This window comes from Electrona antarctica (genome assembly GCF_951216825.1).
Source record: "Electrona antarctica genome assembly, chromosome: 3".
NCBI classification, from domain to species: domain Eukaryota; kingdom Metazoa; phylum Chordata; class Actinopteri; order Myctophiformes; family Myctophidae; genus Electrona; species Electrona antarctica.
In genome coordinates this window covers 50,362,365-50,382,005 of record NC_136808.1, presented here as the reverse complement: position 1 = coordinate 50,382,005, position 19,641 = coordinate 50,362,365, and the positions used below count along the sequence as shown (strand labels likewise).

The following is a 19,641-nucleotide window of genomic DNA, read 5'->3' as shown; positions in this document are numbered from 1 at the left end:
AAGCTGCGCACTTCTTAAGCTGCGCGCAGCTTAAATTCTGAGTTTTTAGACAGCTGGTGGATGGAAAAGAAGCTCCACCTCCGCGGAAGACCTGAGCGGAGGAGAGCGTTTCCGGGAATCTGGCCGTCGCGCAAGAATTCAGCGGAGGTGGAGCTTAATTTCCATCCACCAGCTGTCTAAAAACTCAAGCTTTAAGCTGCGCGCAGCCGAGAACGTGCGCAGCTCTTTTGACCGTGTGGCAGCACCTCGCGTCGCCTTCACGACGAGTTAATTGTGAGCTTGTAAATCGGCTATTCTCCGTTTGAACAAAAATAGCAAAAAAGAAAAGACACATTATAAATAAATAAATGTAAAATAATGTAAAATGTAAAATGTAAAAATAATAACTGCCCTACTCAAAGAACCACAATTAATGGAATTACAGACATGTCAGTTCATTTTTTTAACATTTTTTAAATTATGATTACTATTATTATTACTACTACTATATTATTATTATTACTATTAGTTAATAATTTATCCCATTTTGTGGGGAACCTCTTTTGGTGATTTAACTAAGCATTATGTTATACTTTAGCTATTGAAAAATAGCAGATCCACAAGCTCTGCTATTTTTGAAAAATCGTGAAAATGCGGCACAAATCTTTGAATACATATCTTTCAGAGGACCTTTTTTATTTTGGGATAAATGGGATAAAGGAGGCTTGTAAAATAAAATAAACGCTCTTTCCTTGTGGGAAGCCTGGGGACGCGAAGTGCCTTCATGCCTGCTTGTCACAGTTGGGGCAAAAATAATCTCCCTGTGCTGTTGGAGCGTCTACTTCCGGACACGTTATTGTTGCATCAGCAGCAGCAGCAGTAACACATCATCATCATCACAATGTCTGCAGAACAAGGTACAGTATTTACACTACATGGATTTACACTAGTGGTTTATAACCTCATCTTCATTCATGTCAAACATGATGTGGGCTGTTCTGTAACCACAGCGGCTGTGAGGCAACGGAACGTTGTGTTTTTGTTATTATGGATGATCATCAATGGATCATGACATCAGCTAGCTATCCTACCGAAGCAGTGCTGGCGAAATGATATTTATATTATGCTGTACTATAATTATAGTCAAGTCAAGATATCAAAGCATGACGTTACGCCTCCGTTATACACGGATCGTATACGCGGTTTGTCGAAATACATTGAAACGGAATCGGATTGAATAAAACCACATTTATAATCCATACTGTAGCCTATTCACTGTCTGTCTCTAGATCTGACCCTGGATGCTTGTTCGTTATAGCGTTGCATTTATTATCAACGCTAAATGTATCATTAATACACATTACAGTCAGCTATTTGATTCAATTTCGGTTTCATTTCACTTAGTTTCTGGATCCACTGTCTGTTCTAGATAGATGACTTGGTTTCTAGCGGAGAGAACCTGACGCTATGGACCAGAGTTTCTATTTGACACATTGGGAGGAGGATGGTTTCACTTTGTCTTGGGATGGATACATACTTTTAACATTGCATTGGTTTGGAACTGGCAGTATTTGAATCAAGTAATCAACTGACTATTGTTGCAATGTATTTATATTATTATTATTCCACTTAAAAATGAGAAAACTGACACTTATTACTGCTGGAAATGTGGCATCTTCCAGGGTTTGACACTAAGGTCTCAGAGGGGGAACTTCCCCGTCGGGCAAGTACAGGTCATGTTTTACTTGCCCAAAGGTCATGCCCACTTGCCTGGAAAGTAAATCGTCCATTATAAAATGTTTGATTAGAATTATTGTTCAATTTAACACTGTTTGTTTTTTTTACTTTCTGGGGCTGTGCAATAAATGTAATACTTACATTTTATGCCAAATACCTACATACCTACATAGCTATGAATATGCCTATGTTGTTCATAGGCATATTTATGTTCTCACGGTATCAGGTACGGTCGCCCTAAACCATCTCAGGTATGGTCGCCCCTAAACCATCTCGCCCCTCGATTCTTTTCCGCCGACCTCACGCCGACTGCTCGGTCCGACGATGTATTCTTTATTTTGTTTTACTGAGAATAAGGTTAGAAATAAGTTTAGGTTTAGGCATAGTTTTACTGGGGTTAAGTTTAGGTATAGGGTTAGGTTTAGGCATAGTTTTACTGGGGTTAAGTTTAGGTATAGGGTTAGTTTTAGACATAGTTTTACTGGGGTTAAGTTTAGGTATAGGGTTAGGTTTAGGCATAGTTTTACTGAGGTTAAGTTTAGGTATAGGGTTAGGTTTAGGCATAGTTTTACTGAGGTTAAGGTTAGGAATAAGGTTAGGTTTAACCGTTTAAGCATCATTTACTTATTTTACTTTAGGAATACCAGGCCGTGCAATTCCGCCGGCTGTACGCCCGGGGTGAGTTGGTAGAGGGGCGACTTGTCTGGTATTCGTTCACACTGCAAGTTGGCAACAGTGAAAACAGCACATTATAGGTAAACGGTGCTCTTATTTTATATTCCACAGAGCAGAAGACTCTGGCCTCTGGCCATGTTCAGGTGTTTACTTTAGTCAGATGTGTTGTGTTTATAGACTGTTCATCCCCTCTGGCTCTCAAACCAGCACTTGCCCAGTCGGGCAACCTGAAAGCAATTAAACTCCAACTGCTCGAACGTTTTATTTACCTGCCAGAGACAGGTGCCCACTGAGCAATAGCTATTAGACGTCTAAAAATGGGATAAAAAACGTCTAAAAATGAAGTTTTTTAGACGTCTATCCTTAGATTAGACGTTGATTAGCGGTTGTTTAAACGTCTAAGAATAGACGTCTAAAAAACTTTAATTTTTCGACGTTTTTTATCCCATTTTTAGACAGCCCTTTAGACGAATATTAGACGTCTATTAGACCAAAAAATGCTCAGTGGGTGGGCAACGTACCTTGGTGTCAATGCATGTCTTCTTTAGGAGGTTCATGGGTTCCACTTTCCCTTTCCCAGCACTAAGAGACAGAGCACAACCTGTGAATGCCAATGAGGAGGTGCATAACAGCACAAGTCAATCCAATGTTGACTTTTGCAACTCCCCTGATATTGACAGCGTGCTGATGTACCTCTTTGTTGAAAAAAAAAAAGTATATATACCTGCTGTGGCTTTTATTATATGCTGGATATGTTTTCCACCCGCACAAGAAGCATTTATGCGCATTTATTTTCCCTTCCTAGCGTCATTTTTAATTTTAACATCACCGGGATGTTAGTGGCTCATTTCTCAATCGTCGCTGATTTAGAATTGAGCCGCTAACATCCCGGTTTTGATCAAACACCTCAATCTGATAGGGGAGTCACACTGAGACGGACTGAGTCTGTTTGATTCCAACCGTTCCCAAATACGGTTGCCTGGTCCCCGCTGGCCATGATTCACATTGGCCGAGATTCAACAGCGCACCTGGGTACACTTCATTCAACGTATGTGCCTCAGAGGGGCACTGTGGACTATGGGGCTTTGGGAGACAGAGAATGTCATGTAACTTTCAGAGTTTTAGAGCAAATAATAAAGTGTGGCTCTGTTCCTGACGTTGTCTTGAGTTATAATAATAACATAACAACAATACACAACTAAAGCAGTGTGCACTGATGATCTTAAATTACACACTAGTTTCAGCAGGCTTGGCTCCAGGAGGAAGTGACTGAGGGGGCAGTTGAAAATGCTGATGGGCACACATCATTTTTATAATAGTAAAATAATATGTACATAAAACTTAAAGTGAGAGGGCAGAATTTGCAACTGAGGTTGCCGGGCCCCCTCTGGCACCACCACTGAGGGGGCCGGGCCCCCTCTGGCACCACTACTGAGGGTGCCGGGCCCCCTCTGGCACCACCACTGAGGGTGCCGGGCCCCCTCTGGCACCGCCACTGAGGGTGCCGGGCCCCCTCTGGCACCGCCACTGAGGGTGCCGGGCCCCCTCTGGCACCACCACTGAGGAGGCCGGGCACCACCACTGAGGGTTCCGGGCCCCCTCTGGCACCACCACTGAGGGGGCCGGGCCCCCTCTGGCACCACCACTGAGGGGCCCCCTCTGGCACCACCACTGAGGGGGGCCGGGCCCCCTCTGGCACCACCACTGAGGGGGCCGGGCACCACCACTGAGGGTTCCGGGCCCCCTCTGGCACCACCACTGAGGGGGCCGGGCCCCCTCTGGCACCACTACTGAGGGTGCCCGGCCCCCTCTGGCACCACTACTGAGGGTGCCGGGCCCCCTCTGGCACCACCACTGAGGGTGCCGGGCCCCCTCTGGCACCGCCACTGAGGGTGCCGGGCCCCTTCTGGCACCGCCACTGAGGGTGCCGGGCCCCCTCTGGCACCACCACTGAGGGGGCCGGGCACCACCACTGAGGGTTCCGGGCCCCCTCTGGCACCACCACTGAGGGGGCCGGGCCCCCTCTGGCACCACCACTGAGGGGGCCGGGCCCCCTCTGGCACCACCACTGAGGGGGCCGGGCACCACCACTGAGGGTTCCGGGCCCCCTCTGGCACCACCACTGAGGGGGCCGGGCCCCCTCTGGCACCACCACTGAGGGTTCCGGGCCCCCTCTGGCACCACCACTGAGGGGGCTGGGCCCCCTCTGGCACCACCACTGAGGGGGCCGGGCCCCCTCTGGCACCACCACTGAGGGGGCTGGGCCCCCTCTGGCACCACTACTGAGGGTGCCCGGCCCCCTCTGGCACCACTACTGAGGGTGCCGGGCCCCCTCTGGCACCACCACTGAGGGGGCCGGGCACCACCACTGAGGGTTCCGGGCCCCCTCTGGCACCACCACTGAGGGGCCCCCTCTGGCACCACCACTGAGGGGGCCGGGCCCCCTCTGGCACCACCACTGAGGGGGCCGGGCACCACCACTGAGGGTTCCGGGCCCCCTCTGGCACCACCACTGAGGGGGCCGGGCCCCCTCTGGCACCACCACTGAGGGTTCCGGGCCCCCTCTGGCACCACCACTGAGGGGGCTGGGCCCCCTCTGGCACCACCACTGAGGGGGCCGGGCCCCCTCTGGCACCACCACTGAGGGGGCTGGGCCCCCTCTGGCACCACTACTGAGGGTGCCCGGCCCCCTCTGGCACCACTACTGAGGGTGCCGGGCCCCCTCTGGCACCACCACTGAGGGGGCCGGGCACCACCACTGAGGGTTCCGGGCCCCCTCTGGCACCACCACTGAGGGGGCCGGGCCCCCTCTGGCACCACCACTGAGGGGGCCGGGCCCCCTCTGGCACCACCACTGAGGGTTCCGGGCCCCCTCTGGCACCACCACTGAGGGGGCCGGGCCCCCTCTGGCACCACCACTGAGGGTGCCCGGCCCCCTCTGGCACCACCACTGAGGGGGCCGGGCCCCCTCTGGCACCACCACTGAGGGGGCCGGGCCCCCTCTGGCACCACCACTGAGGGGGCCGGGCCCCCTCTGGCACCACCACTGAGGGGGCCGGGCCCCCTCTGGCACCACCACTGAGGGGGCCCCTCTGGCACCACCACTGAGGGGGCCCCTCTGGCACCACCACCGAGGGGGCCGGGCCCCCTCTGGCACCACCACTGCGTATCGATTCGGTACTTGGTATTGACCGATACGCAGGGTTGTGGGTATCAGAAATAAGTATCGGGAAGGAAGATATCAAATGGTATCGGTGCAGATCTCTCTCAAGCACAACCATCTTGAAGGATTCCAGAGAAAAAAAGAGACGATCTACAAGCTGGCGTTGTGAGCTATTTTCTATTTTCACCAGTTTGGATCTAGTCGGGTCAGACATCAAATGTCCCTTTTGGGTCTCAAGCTAAAAGGTTTGGGAATGGGAACCACTGCTGTAGCACATCTGCCCCCAAGGTTTGATGTGTTGTCCGTTCAGAGATGCTCCTCTGCAATCTGCATACCTCGGTTGTAAGGAGTTGCTATTTGAGTTGGAACGAACCACCGTCTGGCCGTTCTCTTCATTTTTTCGGCCACAAAACTGCTTTACCTATCATTCCTATCACGCCACCGGCCTACACCCGTTTTAACTGTAATCTGTCTGTCCCTTTTGTGCCCAAACTGTATATGGAGATCTCTGTATCTGCCTGTGCCTGAAGAGTGCAAACTGACTGTGAAGGTCGGGACTCGAACCCGCGACACACTGTCATTACCAGCCTAGCTGCCCAGACCGGGCTTCCACTACAATTTATAGTTACTAGTTACTTTTTAGATTTAGATTATTAATACAAAACATGCATTCACCACTTCAGCCCTATACACATTTCAGCCATTTGAAAATAGTGGAGCTAGTACAAGCATGTGTCAGAGCTTGTAGATCTGCTATTTTCAAAAGATTTTTATACATTTGAAAACGTGTGAAATGGGACATTCTTCATATTACTTTTGGTACTTTAACCCATTCAGGACGGGAACCTCTTTTGGTGTTTTAAGCATTATGTTATACTTTAGCGATTGAAAAATAGCAGATCTACAAGACATCTACATAGGCTATGTCATTCATTTCATTGTATATTCAAGTTATTTGCCATATCTGCAACCTTTGTTGACAAATCCTAAAAGCCAAACAGAAATGTAATTTCAAAAAATTATGTTCCAATGTCCAATGCCAAAATAAAACCACAATGATGTTGGCGATCACAATGATCTGTGTGACAATCTAAAGTGTCATTATCGTGACCGCTAAGCCCTAGCAGCAGTTGGTAATTATTTGCCCTCTTGTCTCTGCAGCCTTTGAGTATGGCTTCTTGCTGCAGATACATGAGGAGGCCACCTTGGCAGGGGCCCTGAATGAACACATGGCCTCCCGCAGCTATCTGGCAGGGTTCAACCCTTCCCAGGCAGACCAGAAAGTCTTTTCACACCTGCAAAGGCCCCCAGCTCCAGAACACAGCCATGCTCTGCGCTGGTACAGACACATAGCAGCCCTGAAGCTCCACCTCAGCCCAGACAGCAGCAGTGAGTCCACAGTCCGCTGGGTCCCCTAGGGATGGGATGGGAACGATAATCGTTATTATTGTTTATCGTGATTAAAAAACACTCACAATAATCGTATCATGGAGATTAATTATCGTGAAATTGTCCTCGGTCATACACTAGGAATTTTGTTGAGCTTCATATTCAGTACCACTTAAACCCTCTACACTTGATCAAACAGACATGAACATACCACATTTTGGTACGCTCTTAGTCTTATTTCACTCTACACAAATCTATTCGCCAAAAAAAAGCAGATCTACAAGCTTGTAGTTCGGCTATTTTTGTCGAACATTCCCCCAGAATAGGGGTAGTGGGTGTTCAAGTGGTTAACAAAAGTGCCGTTTTAAGCATATTTTGATTATCGCGATAATATTGTTAATCACAATTATATTTGCCACAATAATTGTACTTTTCCCATCGTCCCATCCCTAGTGTCCCCTGTATCTGCTGGTCTAGATATATCTAGACCACTGGTTCTCAAGGTCCAGGGACCCCCAGAGATCCTTGAGGGGGTTCCAGGGGGTCCCCCCCAGTTTTAGGAACCCAATTAAATAATTGTTTTAGGTATAAGTGGAATCAAATTAACCTTTACGGATTATTGGTTTCCAAACTTTCTAGCTCAAGAGTTGCATTGGTGTGGTTTACCTTTAAAACCGTTTTGTCCCAACTCGACCCTTTGGTGTGGTTTGGGCTTAATGCATATCAAATTGGTACCAAACAAGTTGAGAATCATTCATCCACAGCAGGGGTCTTCAACTGATTGTGAACGAGGGACCACCACCTCAGATCAGTGAACCAGTATTATACAGCTCTTGCTCCATGCACACCCGTCCTTCTAGACCAGAAAGCATGCTAGCTGGGCCAGGCTAATGTAGCACAGACTTGCAGCTAAAATAAACCTCACTTAACCTGCTCCTTCCTCACATCCTAACACTGAAGTGTGTGAAGCAAGATTATCTCTTGGCCTGTGAATAGATGTCGCCTTGGCTTTCACTGTTGTACATACTGTGTCATAGAGGGTTCGCTAATGGCTACAGTGCCTGGAAACCTTTTTTGAGTGGTGCAAACCACTCCAACAACCAGCTTTGTCTGTATGTTTGTGTACCTGTGTACGTGTCCGTGCACATGTGTACGTGTCCGTGCACAGGTGAGCATGGTTGCTATGGTTAGTGTGTGACGTCACTGACATAGCTGATCAGACTATATAAGACCTTGCACCACTCAGTTCACACGGGTGTGATTTTTTATATATGAATGGTGCTGTTATTTGTTCAAGAGTCCGGCTGAGTGATAAAGAGTCTTGGATTATCATTGCCCTAACAAAGCCCTTAACAGCTGGAAAAGTTCCCATTGCATGTTGTTGTGTTTCTTTGCCCAGGCAGAAACTGTTTATTTAAATTATTTTAGAAACATTTAACCAAATGTACTGGAGTACTGCTTCTGACACCTCGGACAACTGCAATGCACTTTAAACTCATGCAAGAAGGATGTGCAGCAATTTAGCAAATAAGATCTGTACTGACAGTGTGCATTTGTGTTTGTCTCTTTGGGCATGGTGTTACGTGAATGCAATTATTCAATGTGAGATTTTGGTTTCAAAACCAAATATTTTATATCCAGAGTTATGGCCCTTTTGGATGATTTCTGTGAAGGTCGGAGCACTCATGCTTAGGGTTGGGACCCGTTAGGATTTTAACGGTTCCGGTTCCTTACCGGTTCCCTCTTAACAATTCTGGTTCCTAATATTTATTTTTCCTTTTTTTCCTGACATACATTATTATACTTAATTAATTAGCTCTTTGCTAAACCCCACCACAAAAGCGATTGTCCAATGCCAATCCAAATAGTTTAGCAACCGCTAAGGATGGCAAGCTTTCAACACCTCATAGCAGTCAATGGCTGGGTTTCCCGAACGCATTTAGTGTAAGACTTGTAATGCGATGGAACCGGCTCCGGTTCTTTAATCTGGAACCGGGTCTGAAAAAGAACCGGTTCTGGCCAGGTCCCAAGCCTATTCATGCTGCATGCTTATTAACACAGACATATTATCAGAGACACCAATATAAGAAACATTTGCATGAAGTCTTTAAACGTTTGTTTTCCTAAACTGTTTTCATGCACTTCTCTAACGGTAATTGTGAATGTTTTCCAGTGAAAGGAAAGCGGGTCCAGCCTCCATGGTGTGCGCCAGAGGGGACACCTGTCCCTCAACTCCGTCTGTACAACAGCCTGACACGGACTAAGGTACCTACTGTAGAACAGTCGTTCCCAAACATTTTCACGTCCAGAACCCCTAAATTGACACATTTTTTCCATCAAACAAACAAAAAAACATGTTTATAATATTATTACTCCTACACATGTCCATACATCACAAATGTTCCTGACCTGTTGGAGACCTGTGACCTCTGACCTGTTGGAGACCTGTGCTCAGAGGAGCACTTTTGTGTTCATATCTGTTCATTGCTAAAAACACTGAAATCGTCACATGATCGTCAATCATGGCAGTTAACCATGTCAAGTAAAATGTCATGGCGATGACAGGCTCACTCAACAGTGCTATTTGAACAGTGCTATTATTTACGTTACCTATTTGAATGTTTCAGGAGCTGTTCGTCCCCCAGAATGGGAACAAAGTGCTGTGGTACTGCTGTGGACCTACGGTGTATGATGCTTCTCACATGGGACATGCCAGGTGACCAAATGATTATTAGAAATAATGGAAACATAATGTGTTTTCCGGCAGTCACCATGTATGTTCAAACCCGTTACTCTTAGCCAAAGGATCTTGTTAATACTTTTTCAGTGGTTTAATATTTATAAAACGTTTCATCTCAAGAACCCCCAAATCCTACAAATAAACGTCTCAAAACATCAAAAGGAAAAAAAAGTGTTTTCTGACCTCAATAACACAACAAAATGAACTTTGAACATTCAGTGGATTTTCTGTGGTCTCGGATTTTATGAATAATTGGGCTCAGAAAAGTGCTGTGCTTGGCCCCTGGACTTTGATGTCAAAGTCCATTAATCCCACTCCCTTTCCCTCTGGCTCTCAAAGGCTAGAGCATACCAGGCAAACGTACAGTATAGGTAATAGGCACTAGGCAGGTAATAACTTATTGTCCAAGTGCCTCAGTGTGGCCGCAGGGTTCATGTGCACGGTGGCACATGAATTTAGAGATTGTGATTATCATTATCATCATTTCATTCTTTGTAATCGGTAACATGTGGGTGATAGACCACTTTCAGTATGTGTATCAAATATGTTTTTATTCAAATGCAATCAAAGGCTACAGCTTATTATTGAAAGCAACAGGGGGGTGCCCGACCGCTCAAAGCGCGATCGGGATCGCCCCGATCAACATCAAGAATGTTTGATATTTGCTCTGCCCCGCTCCGATTATCCTGTAGTGTGTGGTGCTATCAGATTTCAGATTGAAAAAAATCGGCTAGTGTAAGGCCACCTTTACTGCGTGGCCCCCAGTGCCCCCCACAAAATGACCGGAACTACTTAATATTTCACCAAAACCAGAGCAGAACTCCCACCTCGGGCAATCAATTAATACATTTGCAACCACTATATTAATGTATTAAAAGTATTTCATACAGCTTAAGTTAAAAAAAAGTTAAATGTATTTATTTGGGTTATCCTTTAGCATTATTATGTATGAATTTGTGCCATGTGGCTTTTTTTGTTGCAAACTTTTAATAAAGTCCATCAATCAATCCATCCCAGCTACCCTTTGGCATGACGGATTTGAGTTTTGTCCGTTCTAACTGTGTGTGTCTCAACAGGTCCTACATATCTTTTGATATTCTGCGGCGGATACTGAAAGACTACTTCAGATACGACGTCCTGTACTGCATGAACATCACAGACATAGATGACAAGGTTAGCAAGTCATCTAGATCAGGGCTCTTCTCCGACAGGAGTCCTACTGAGTAGTAGAGTCATCTAGATCAGGGCTCTTCTCCGACAGGAGTCCTACTGATAGTAGTCATCTAGATCAGGGCTCTTCTCCGACAGGAGTCCTACTGAGTAGTAGAGTCATCTAGATCAGGGCTCTTCTCCGACAGGAGTCCTACTGAGTAGTAGAGTCATCTAGATCAGGGCTCTTCTCCGATAGGAGTCCTACTGAGTAGAATTCTGCCCCAACCCGACCCTACCCGGCCAAACGTTTTCGGGCCGGATCGGGCCTGAAATCTATGCCAATTAGTCGGGCCGGGCCGAGCCTTCTACTACCCCCAAAACATTTATTTCAACTGCCCCTTGCAGCCTAAAGCCCAAACCACACCGGTAGGGACTCCTTTTAACCCATTTAGGCCTGACCTCGAAATTTAAAAAAAATCTTCTAAATCCTCCAGTTTTCTGAAATAAATATTTTCACGATTTTTCATAAATAGCAGACCAAAAGCTCGTAGCGTGCCACTCGGTGGCGCGCTATGAGCTTGTAGATCTGCTATTTTTCAATAGCTAAATTATAAGATAATGTTTAAAACACCAAAAGGGGTTCCCGCCCAAAATGGGTTAAGGTCAACCACACCTCATTGAGTTGCATTGGTATGGTTGACCTTAAAAACCGTCTTGTCCCGTCTCGACCCTTTGGTGTGGTTTGGGCTTTACGGTAAGGCCGATGGAAGTGGATGTGTTGGATGCATTCCTTCCTAGCCCGTGTTATTAAAGAAAAACGGAAATCGGCGATCGGAAATCTGCAAAAGTAGTCTTTTTCACGATGTTTTGGCCATTATCTCTGGAACGGAAGGTCCAATCTTCTCAGTTCGAAGCTTGTTGGATGCGTGAGAAGCAAATAATGACACCTTTCCGGGTTTATCAAGCTTTCAGGCCTAAATGTATGGTAATTGCCCAGCTCAGCTCGGCCCAGCTGAGCCCGGCCCGGCCTGATAAAACAAGTTAACCGGATAGACAAAGTAAAAATGAAACAATGTTGTGTCTTTCAGATAATCCGGAGAGCCAGACAGAACTACCTGTTGGAACAATACAAGGACAAGAAGCCAGGCGTCCAGCAAGTCCTACAAGATGTCCTCAGCGCCAGAGATGTGAGAAGAAGCAACATGAAGGCTTTCTATTCTATCAGGCAGAAACCTTCATATCTAATACGATTTATTATTATTGTTATTTATTTAAGTGTAAATCGGTAGGATAGGTATCCTTTTTGGTGTTAGCATTATGTTATGCTTTAGCTATTGAAAAATAGCAGATCTACAAAAACAAAAACAAAATCGAAGAACCACTGACATAGAAACATTGCTTTTTCAGAAAACTGTCAGGATGTAGAAGACATTTTTAGAATCTGATCTCAGGTCAAAATGGCTTAACCCATTTTGGGCGGGAACCCCTTTTGGTGTTAGCATTATGTTATGCTTTAGCTATTGAAAAATAGCAGATCTACAAGCTCATAGCGCGCCACCGAGTGGCGCGCTACGAGCTTGTAGGTCTGCTATTTTTTAAAAATCGAAGAACGACTGACAGAAACAGCTTTTTCAGAAAACTGTCGGGATGTAGAAGACATTTTTAGAATCTGATCTCAGGTCAAAATAGGTTAAAAAAGCTGAGACATGAATAACGTGTGTGTGTGTGTGTGTGTGTGTGTGTGTGTGTGTGTGTGTGTGTGTGTGTGTGTGTGTGTGTGTGTGTGTGTGTGTGTGTGTGTGTGTGTGTGTGTGTGTGTGTGTGTGTGTGTGTGTGTGTGTGTGTGTGTGTGTGTGTGTGTGTGTGTGTGTGTGTGTGTGTGTGTGTGTGTGTGTGTGTGTGTGTGTGTGTGTGTGTGTGTGTGTGTGTGTGTGTGTGTGTGTGTGTGTGTGTGTGTGTGTGTGTGTGTGTGTGTGCACTCCCACTCGAAGCCCTTTCAAGCCAATCTGGCGGAGACAACGGACCCGGATAAGAGACAGATGCTGGAGCGGTTGGATGCTGCGGTCAGCACTTCCCTCAAGCCCCTGCAGGAGGCAGTGGCGAGCAACACCTCGGCGGCTGTTCTGCAGTCTCACGCCCAGGTGAAAAACATTGGTGCTTTTCAACCCTTTTCATAATATGGAGGTCCATTATTTACAGTGTTTGGAAACGTTACTTTTAACAGCAACTCGTTACGTTACAGGATTACCGGCATTAAAACGCATTCCGTTACATTACAAGTTTACCATCTGAGAAAAGTAACTTGTATATTTTTGCGTTACCGACAATTAAGGAGTGGTAGGAGTGTTGTGGAACTGGCCTGGGTTTCCCCATGACTAATTTGCAATGATGTTCATTTCCTTTCACCAAAAAAAACAATCAAAAAAACAGTGTGAATACTTCCACAACTTTACTAAAGGATAAACGTTCCATCTTCTCTCAATCTCTGTCATGTCACAAACGTGCGACAAAGGCATGTAAATATGTGTCACACCAAAAGTGGTGACCTAACACAATCAGCGCCGGGATTCCTTCAAAATAGAAGCTTGGGGTGCCGTGAAGATATGGCCGCTTTTACTCCGGAAAAAAAACGGAGACATATTTTTGCTTGCTTACCTTGCATCAACAACTAAAAACTAGACTAACATGTTAGCGAGGAGCTAGTGGAGAAGAGATCCAGCCCACTGAGCAATAGTCGTCTAAATGACCGACTAAAAATGGCTTATAAATGGTCTAAAAATGAAAGAAATTCTTAGACTTATAATTTTTATAGACTTTATAATCCATTTAGGCCATTTTTGACGTAGACAAATAAATGCTCAGTGGGAGTGGAACAAACATGAGTAATTTTATGCTTAATTTGTTGCGCTCAAGTGTCACGTTCTGAAAATAGCCGATCTACAAGTTCACAGCGCGTTGCAGCCCGACGGGTTGTAAGCTTGTAGATGAACAACGAATAGTAAAAAAAGAAAACCTAACGCTAACCTCTAATAACGTTGGCGTGTCGACCATGTCCCTCCAGGTGTTACTGGAGACTGCCAAGGACATGCTGGCTGACTGGTTGGACGCTCAGTTTGGAAGCCAAGTCACTGAGAACTCCATCTTCTCTACTCTGCCTAAGTTCTGGGAGGCAGAGTACCACAAGGACATGGAAGACCTGAATGTAGGTAGATGTCTGTACGGTATGTCTGTCTGCCTGTCTGCGTGTGGCCGTGCGCATCCCACTGTCTGTCTGTCTGCGTGTGGCCGTGCGCATCCCACTGTCTGTCTGTCTGCGTGTGGCCGTGCGCATCCCACTGTCTGTCTGTCTGCCGGCGTGCGGCCGTGCGCATCCCACTGTCTGTCTGTCTGCCTGCGTGTGGCCGTGCTCATCCCACTGTCTGTCTGCCTGCCTGCGTGTGGCCGTGCTCATCCCACTGTCTGTCTGCCTGCCTGCGTGTGGCCGTGCTCATCCCACTGTCTGTCTGCCTGCCTGCGTGTGGCCGTGCGCATCCAACTGTCTGTCTGCCTGCCTGCGTGCGGCCGTGCTCATCCCACTGTCTGTCTGCCTGCCTGCCTGCGTGCGGCCGTGCGCATCCAACTGTCTGTCTGCCTGCCTGTACATTTAGGCCTGTTTCAGGCGGTGACGGTATCCAGATAAAACTGCAAAGTCTTGTTGCGTTCTCATTTTTTATTGTTCATTTACACGAGAACGCACACTTTATGAAAACGCTATAATGTCGCTAGGTGGCGGTAACGGGCTGGGCCAGTCACCCACGTACAAGAAGAAGAACCAGGTAGCTCCCCCTTCACGCAACCCTATCGGGCTTTTGAATGACGCTTCCAGACCACAACGTGGTTGAGGCCGTCTCTACCTGCTTTCTACTAACGCATCGAGTAACACACAGGCTGGCAGGCAGCCCAGAGCATGCAGGCAGCGCACGCCACGGGATGGTTATATTTTATACATACATTAGGCTACATAAACGCTGCCGCCTAGAACAAGGCTTTTTATTTACACCATGGTTTCACATTCACCATCGCTGATGAGTGGCGCTTTGAAGGCGAGGAGGGAGGCTTGCTCATTGTAGGAACTCCATTATATCATATGGCTCTGCATCAATGTAACATATGCGTTGTGAGCCCACGTGAGCCATGATGTCATGAGTTTTGCAGATTCACCGTTTTGCCTGTTTACATGGAGATGGGAGGAAACGGCGCTCTCAAAGATTTCTACTCTGGAAGGTGTTTTCACCTTGTTGCGTTTTTCCTCCTGAAAAACGCCGTTCTCGTCTAAAGGGACACCAGCAAATTATACTTTATTTTGCCGTTTTCTATGAACACCGTTCTCGTATAAAGGGGGTGTCAATTTGACTCGGTTCCACAGATAAATATAGTGAAAATTACAACAAGCTCACAGCGTCTCTTGGTGTGAGGTGTTCTTGTGAGCGTCATCTCCCCGTGTCCCCTAGGGTAGGTAACCTCACATGTTCTCCCTGTGTCCCTTAGGGTATGTACCCTCACATGTTCTCCCCATAAATAGCAGATCTACAAGCTCATAGCGGTGGCGCGCTACGAGCTTGTAGGTCCGCTATTTATGTTCTCCCCGTGTCCCCTAGGGTAGGTAACCTCACATGTTCTCCCCGTGTCCCCTAGGGTAGGTACCCTCACATGTTCTCCCCGTGTCCCCTAGGGTAGGTACCCTCACATGTTCTCCCCGTGTCCCCTAGGGTAGGTAACCTCACATGTTCTCCCCGTGTCCCCTAGGGTAGGTAACCTCACAAAAAACATGCAGAAATTGTTCCTTCCACAGGCTACGTCCTACCGGGGAAACTTCCCCCTGTCAGGTGATAAGAAGCGTCCTGCTTACTCTTCAGGCATTGAAGGAAGCATGAGCTCAGTACGGGGCTCTCCCCAGGTTGGCAGAGGGAGAGTAGCGCCCAGGATTACAGCTTAGGAAATTGGCACTGGCTAAAGAAAAATCTGAAATGTGTGTAGAGGGCATTCTTCTAAAGCTTTCTTTGTGCCCATCAGGTGCTACCTCCAGATGTTCTGACCCGGGTCAGTGAGTACGTGCCAGAGATCGTGGACTTTGTGAAGAAGATTGTCTCAAATGGATACGGGTAAGAAGGTCACTGCTCATTGGTTCAACAAGACTCTAGCGTGCAGTGGTTCTTAACCCATTCTGGGCGAGAACCCCTTTTGGTGTTAGCATTATGTTATGCTTTAGCTATTGAAAAATAGCAGATCTACAAGCTCATAGCGCGCCACCGAGTGGCGTGCTACGAGCTTGTAGGTCTGCTATTTTTGAAAAATCCAAGAACGACTGACGTAGAAACATAGCTTTTTCAGAAAACTGTCAGGATGTAGAAGACATTTTTAGAATCTGATCTCAGGTCAAAATGGATTAACCCATTTTGGGCGGGAACCCCTTTTGGTGTTAGCATTATGTTATGCTTTAGCTATTGAAAAATAGCAGATCTACAAGCTCATAGCGCGCCACCGAGTGGCGCGCTACGAGCTTGTAGGTCTGCTATTTTTTTTTAAATCCAAGAACGACTGGCATAGAAACATAGCTTTTTCAGAAAACTGTCAGGATGTAGAAGACATTTATAGAATCTGATCTCAGGTCAAAATGGGTTAAACATGGATCAGAACCACTGATTCACAGTGACAGTTTCATGTCCTCTTTCCTGTAGGTATGAATCAAACGGCTCGGTTTACTTTGACACCAGTAAATTCGACGCCACTGAGCAGCACTCCTACGCCAAGCTGGTGCCGGAAGCAGTCGGTGACCAGAAGGCTCTACAAGAAGGAGAGGGTGAGATTCCAATATTGTCTCAAAGTAAAGACGAGAGTCTCTACTTTCATCGCGAAGCGTGCCACCGCAATGCTCTAAAATGCATGCATGCACACAGCTGAGCCAAATGAAGACAGAGGAGAAATTCCAGGACTCGTTTGCGGGAACCGTTAATGCAAATACTGTACGATGGAACCTGCTCCGGTTCTTCAATCTCGGAACCGGATCCCAACCTTAAACGTAACCCAGGAAAAGTAATTTGTCCCTTTTGCAAGTTTTACTAAAGTTTTCCACCTGTCTAAAGTAATTACTGATACAGACATACCAGTCACTTTTTTAATCACCCTATCCTTGTTGATACGATTGATGCGCAACTATTTTTATAAACTGGGATCTAAACTGAATTTGTTCAGATGATGTTATTTCCGGGTGTAATCTTCTTCGGAGGTTCTGGGTGTTGCGGACGAGCGTCCTCTATCGCAAACACAATATGCGACACTGGCGGTCTGTGCGTTGGATTAGCACGCGTCAACATGCGTCAATGGCAGTCGATGTTGAAATGAGGTTGTTTTGAACGTGTGACGGTGCTGATCAGAAACGTCTCTCTGTGTGTCCTTCAGGAGACCTGAGCATCTCTGCAGACCGGCTGAGCGAGAAAAGGTCCCAGAACGACTTTGCGTTGTGGAAAGCATCCAAGCCTGGAGAGCCGTCCTGGGATTCTCCTTGGGGCAAGGTAACCACACCAAGGGTTAGGGTTAGGGGGTTCATGGCAAGGTAACCACACCAAGGGTTAGGGTTAGGGGGTTCATGGCAAGGTAACCACACCAAGGGTTAGGGTTAGGGGGTTCATGGCAAGGTAACCACACCAACCCTGTACGGTTGACCAGGGTTCATGTCCAGGGTTAGGTTTCTGGTTAGGGTTAGGGGGTTCATGTCCAGCGTAGGACATGAAAATGACATTGTAGCTGTAGAGAGAATTTTCATAATATTCCTGTTTATTCCCCTCAACATTTCCACCTATGAATATTACCAAACTTTATTCAAAAATATTTGGATACACTAGAAATGATTAATAATGAAAAATTAAATAATCTAGATGTGACATTTATTTCCCATAGCTGTCAGCCACGCATGCACGCACGCACGCACGCACGCACGCACGCACGCACGCAAATATTATAGTTGTAGTAGAGTTACAGGAATGTGTTTTCATGGTACAATAGGCATGTCACTCAGTATCTATCTATGCTAGTATATATTATATATATCTCAAATATAATATTATCTCAAATAATTGTGCTTGGGCCTATTGTTGTGTAACTGAAGCATTCTCATATTGTTCTGGTATTCAACAGGGGAGGCCAGGTTGGCATATTGAATGCTCAGCCATGGCTGGCTCCATCTTGGGAGAGTCCATGGACATCCACGGGGGAGGCTTCGACCTCCGATTCCCCCACCATGACAACGAGTTGGCTCAGTCCGAGGTGACCGCTTCACTTGTACATACCAGTGTGTTGATTTTGACAAAGTTTCAGTCATACGCTGCGTTCACACGGACAGATGCAAAGATCACAGCATTTGAGGGGCGGCGGTGGTTCAGGGGTAGAGTGCCTGGATGGTAACCGCAAGGTTGCCAGTTCAAACCCGGGCTCCCCCAGAGTTACTGTCGAAGTGTCCTTGAGCAAGACACTGAACCCCTAATTGCTCCCGATGTGCTAGTTGGTGCCTTGCATGTTTTCCATCGCCATCGGTGTATGAATGTGTGTGTGAATGGGTGAATGTAATGCACAATCTCTGTAAAGCGCCTTGGATAAAGGCGCTATATAAATGCACCATTTACCATTTACCATTTGTCGCTTTGTACAATCTGTTGCTCACATGGTCATCGGCGTCATCAAGCGTGCGTCCGTAGTGACGTGTGTCATTGGAGCTACAGTTGTAGCTTTGTAGCTTTGCATCTGGAAGTTGAACTCAGCTCAGCTTCAGACTGCATTTTTGCATCTGCTCGTGTGAACGCAGCAACAGTCTTTTGAGTAAAATTCCATTTCGTTTTAGTCATACTTTAGTCTGAAATGTTTTAGTTTTAGTCTAGTCTAGTTTTTAGTCGACCAAATCTGCAGTTGATTTGGCGTTGAAATGTGTGATTTATACTCTGCTGTGTGCCGAAAATAGCAAGATGTACAAGCTCACAACGTGTCGCAGCACGACCGGCTGTGAGCTTATAGATCGGGAGAGTGACACCTGCACACAACCAAAAATAACAGATTGTGTGGCGCTGTGACTTTGTATCTGCTATTTTTGAGAATGACTCTAAACCAATGTTCTAGATCCCAAAAAATAACTTCTGTTGCTATTATACAGTATATATAGCTAAAATTACACACTTTCTCGGTTTTAATGGGTTAAATGTGGCCGCTGTTTTAGTTTTTTGTCTGACGTTTCTGCTTCAGGCTTTCTATGAGAATGACTGCTGGGTTCGTTACTTCCTGCATACTGGACACCTGACAATCGCAGGCTGCAAAATGTCTAAATCTCTCAAGAACTTCATCACCATAAAAGATGCCCTGGCAAAGAACACAGGTGAGTCTCTTCGTATAATTACTATTATTTGAGTATAAGTTGAGCCGTGTGAAGCGAAGCGCATATCATCATATTCTTTGTTTTTTGGTAAATTGATGCCTTTGTCGTTTGACAATGCAGTGAAAATGGCCGATCTACAAGCTCACAGTGTGTCACATTGTGAGATTGCTTGTACGTGTGGCATTTTCACATTTTATGTCAGAGCTTGTGACTAAATTTATATTTTTCCATTTTCTGAAAAGTAACGGGTTTGCAAGTAATCGATGAATTAAGCCCTCCACTTGCATCTACCATATCATTTAGCCCTACTTCTGCATACATACAGACACACATTTGCAGACACACTCGCATGCACACCACTCGGCTCCCCTCCCCTGGACACGGCCAATTGTGTTCGCATCCCGGTGG

The 19,641-nt window shown here is 46.5% G+C and overlaps 1 protein-coding gene across 2 annotated transcripts in view; it reads left to right on the top strand.

Moving 5' to 3' along the window:
* The first annotated feature begins 755 nt into the window (after positions 1 to 755).
* The window catches only part of cars1 (cysteinyl-tRNA synthetase 1), a 36,073-nt gene continuing 17,187 nt past the window's right edge, over positions 756 to 19,641 (top strand). Inside the window, exons 1-13 of one of the 2 annotated variants that reach the window (XM_079496538.1) lie at positions 763 to 896; positions 6,716 to 6,943; positions 9,117 to 9,208; positions 9,571 to 9,659; positions 10,760 to 10,856; positions 11,924 to 12,022; positions 12,827 to 12,976; positions 13,897 to 14,037; positions 15,888 to 15,976; positions 16,553 to 16,674; positions 17,274 to 17,386; positions 18,009 to 18,137; positions 19,104 to 19,233. In XM_079496538.1, coding sequence (XP_079352664.1) covers positions 881 to 896; positions 6,716 to 6,943; positions 9,117 to 9,208; positions 9,571 to 9,659; positions 10,760 to 10,856; positions 11,924 to 12,022; positions 12,827 to 12,976; positions 13,897 to 14,037; positions 15,888 to 15,976; positions 16,553 to 16,674; positions 17,274 to 17,386; positions 18,009 to 18,137; positions 19,104 to 19,233 — 1,495 coding nt within the window. In that variant the 5' untranslated portion in view covers positions 763 to 880. Of the gene's footprint in view, positions 897 to 6,715; positions 6,944 to 9,116; positions 9,209 to 9,570; positions 9,660 to 10,759; positions 10,857 to 11,923; positions 12,023 to 12,826; positions 12,977 to 13,896; positions 14,038 to 15,887; positions 15,977 to 16,552; positions 16,675 to 17,273; positions 17,387 to 18,008; positions 18,138 to 19,103; positions 19,234 to 19,641 lie in introns of both variants that reach the window. The other variant, XM_079496539.1, reaches the window with a different exon arrangement.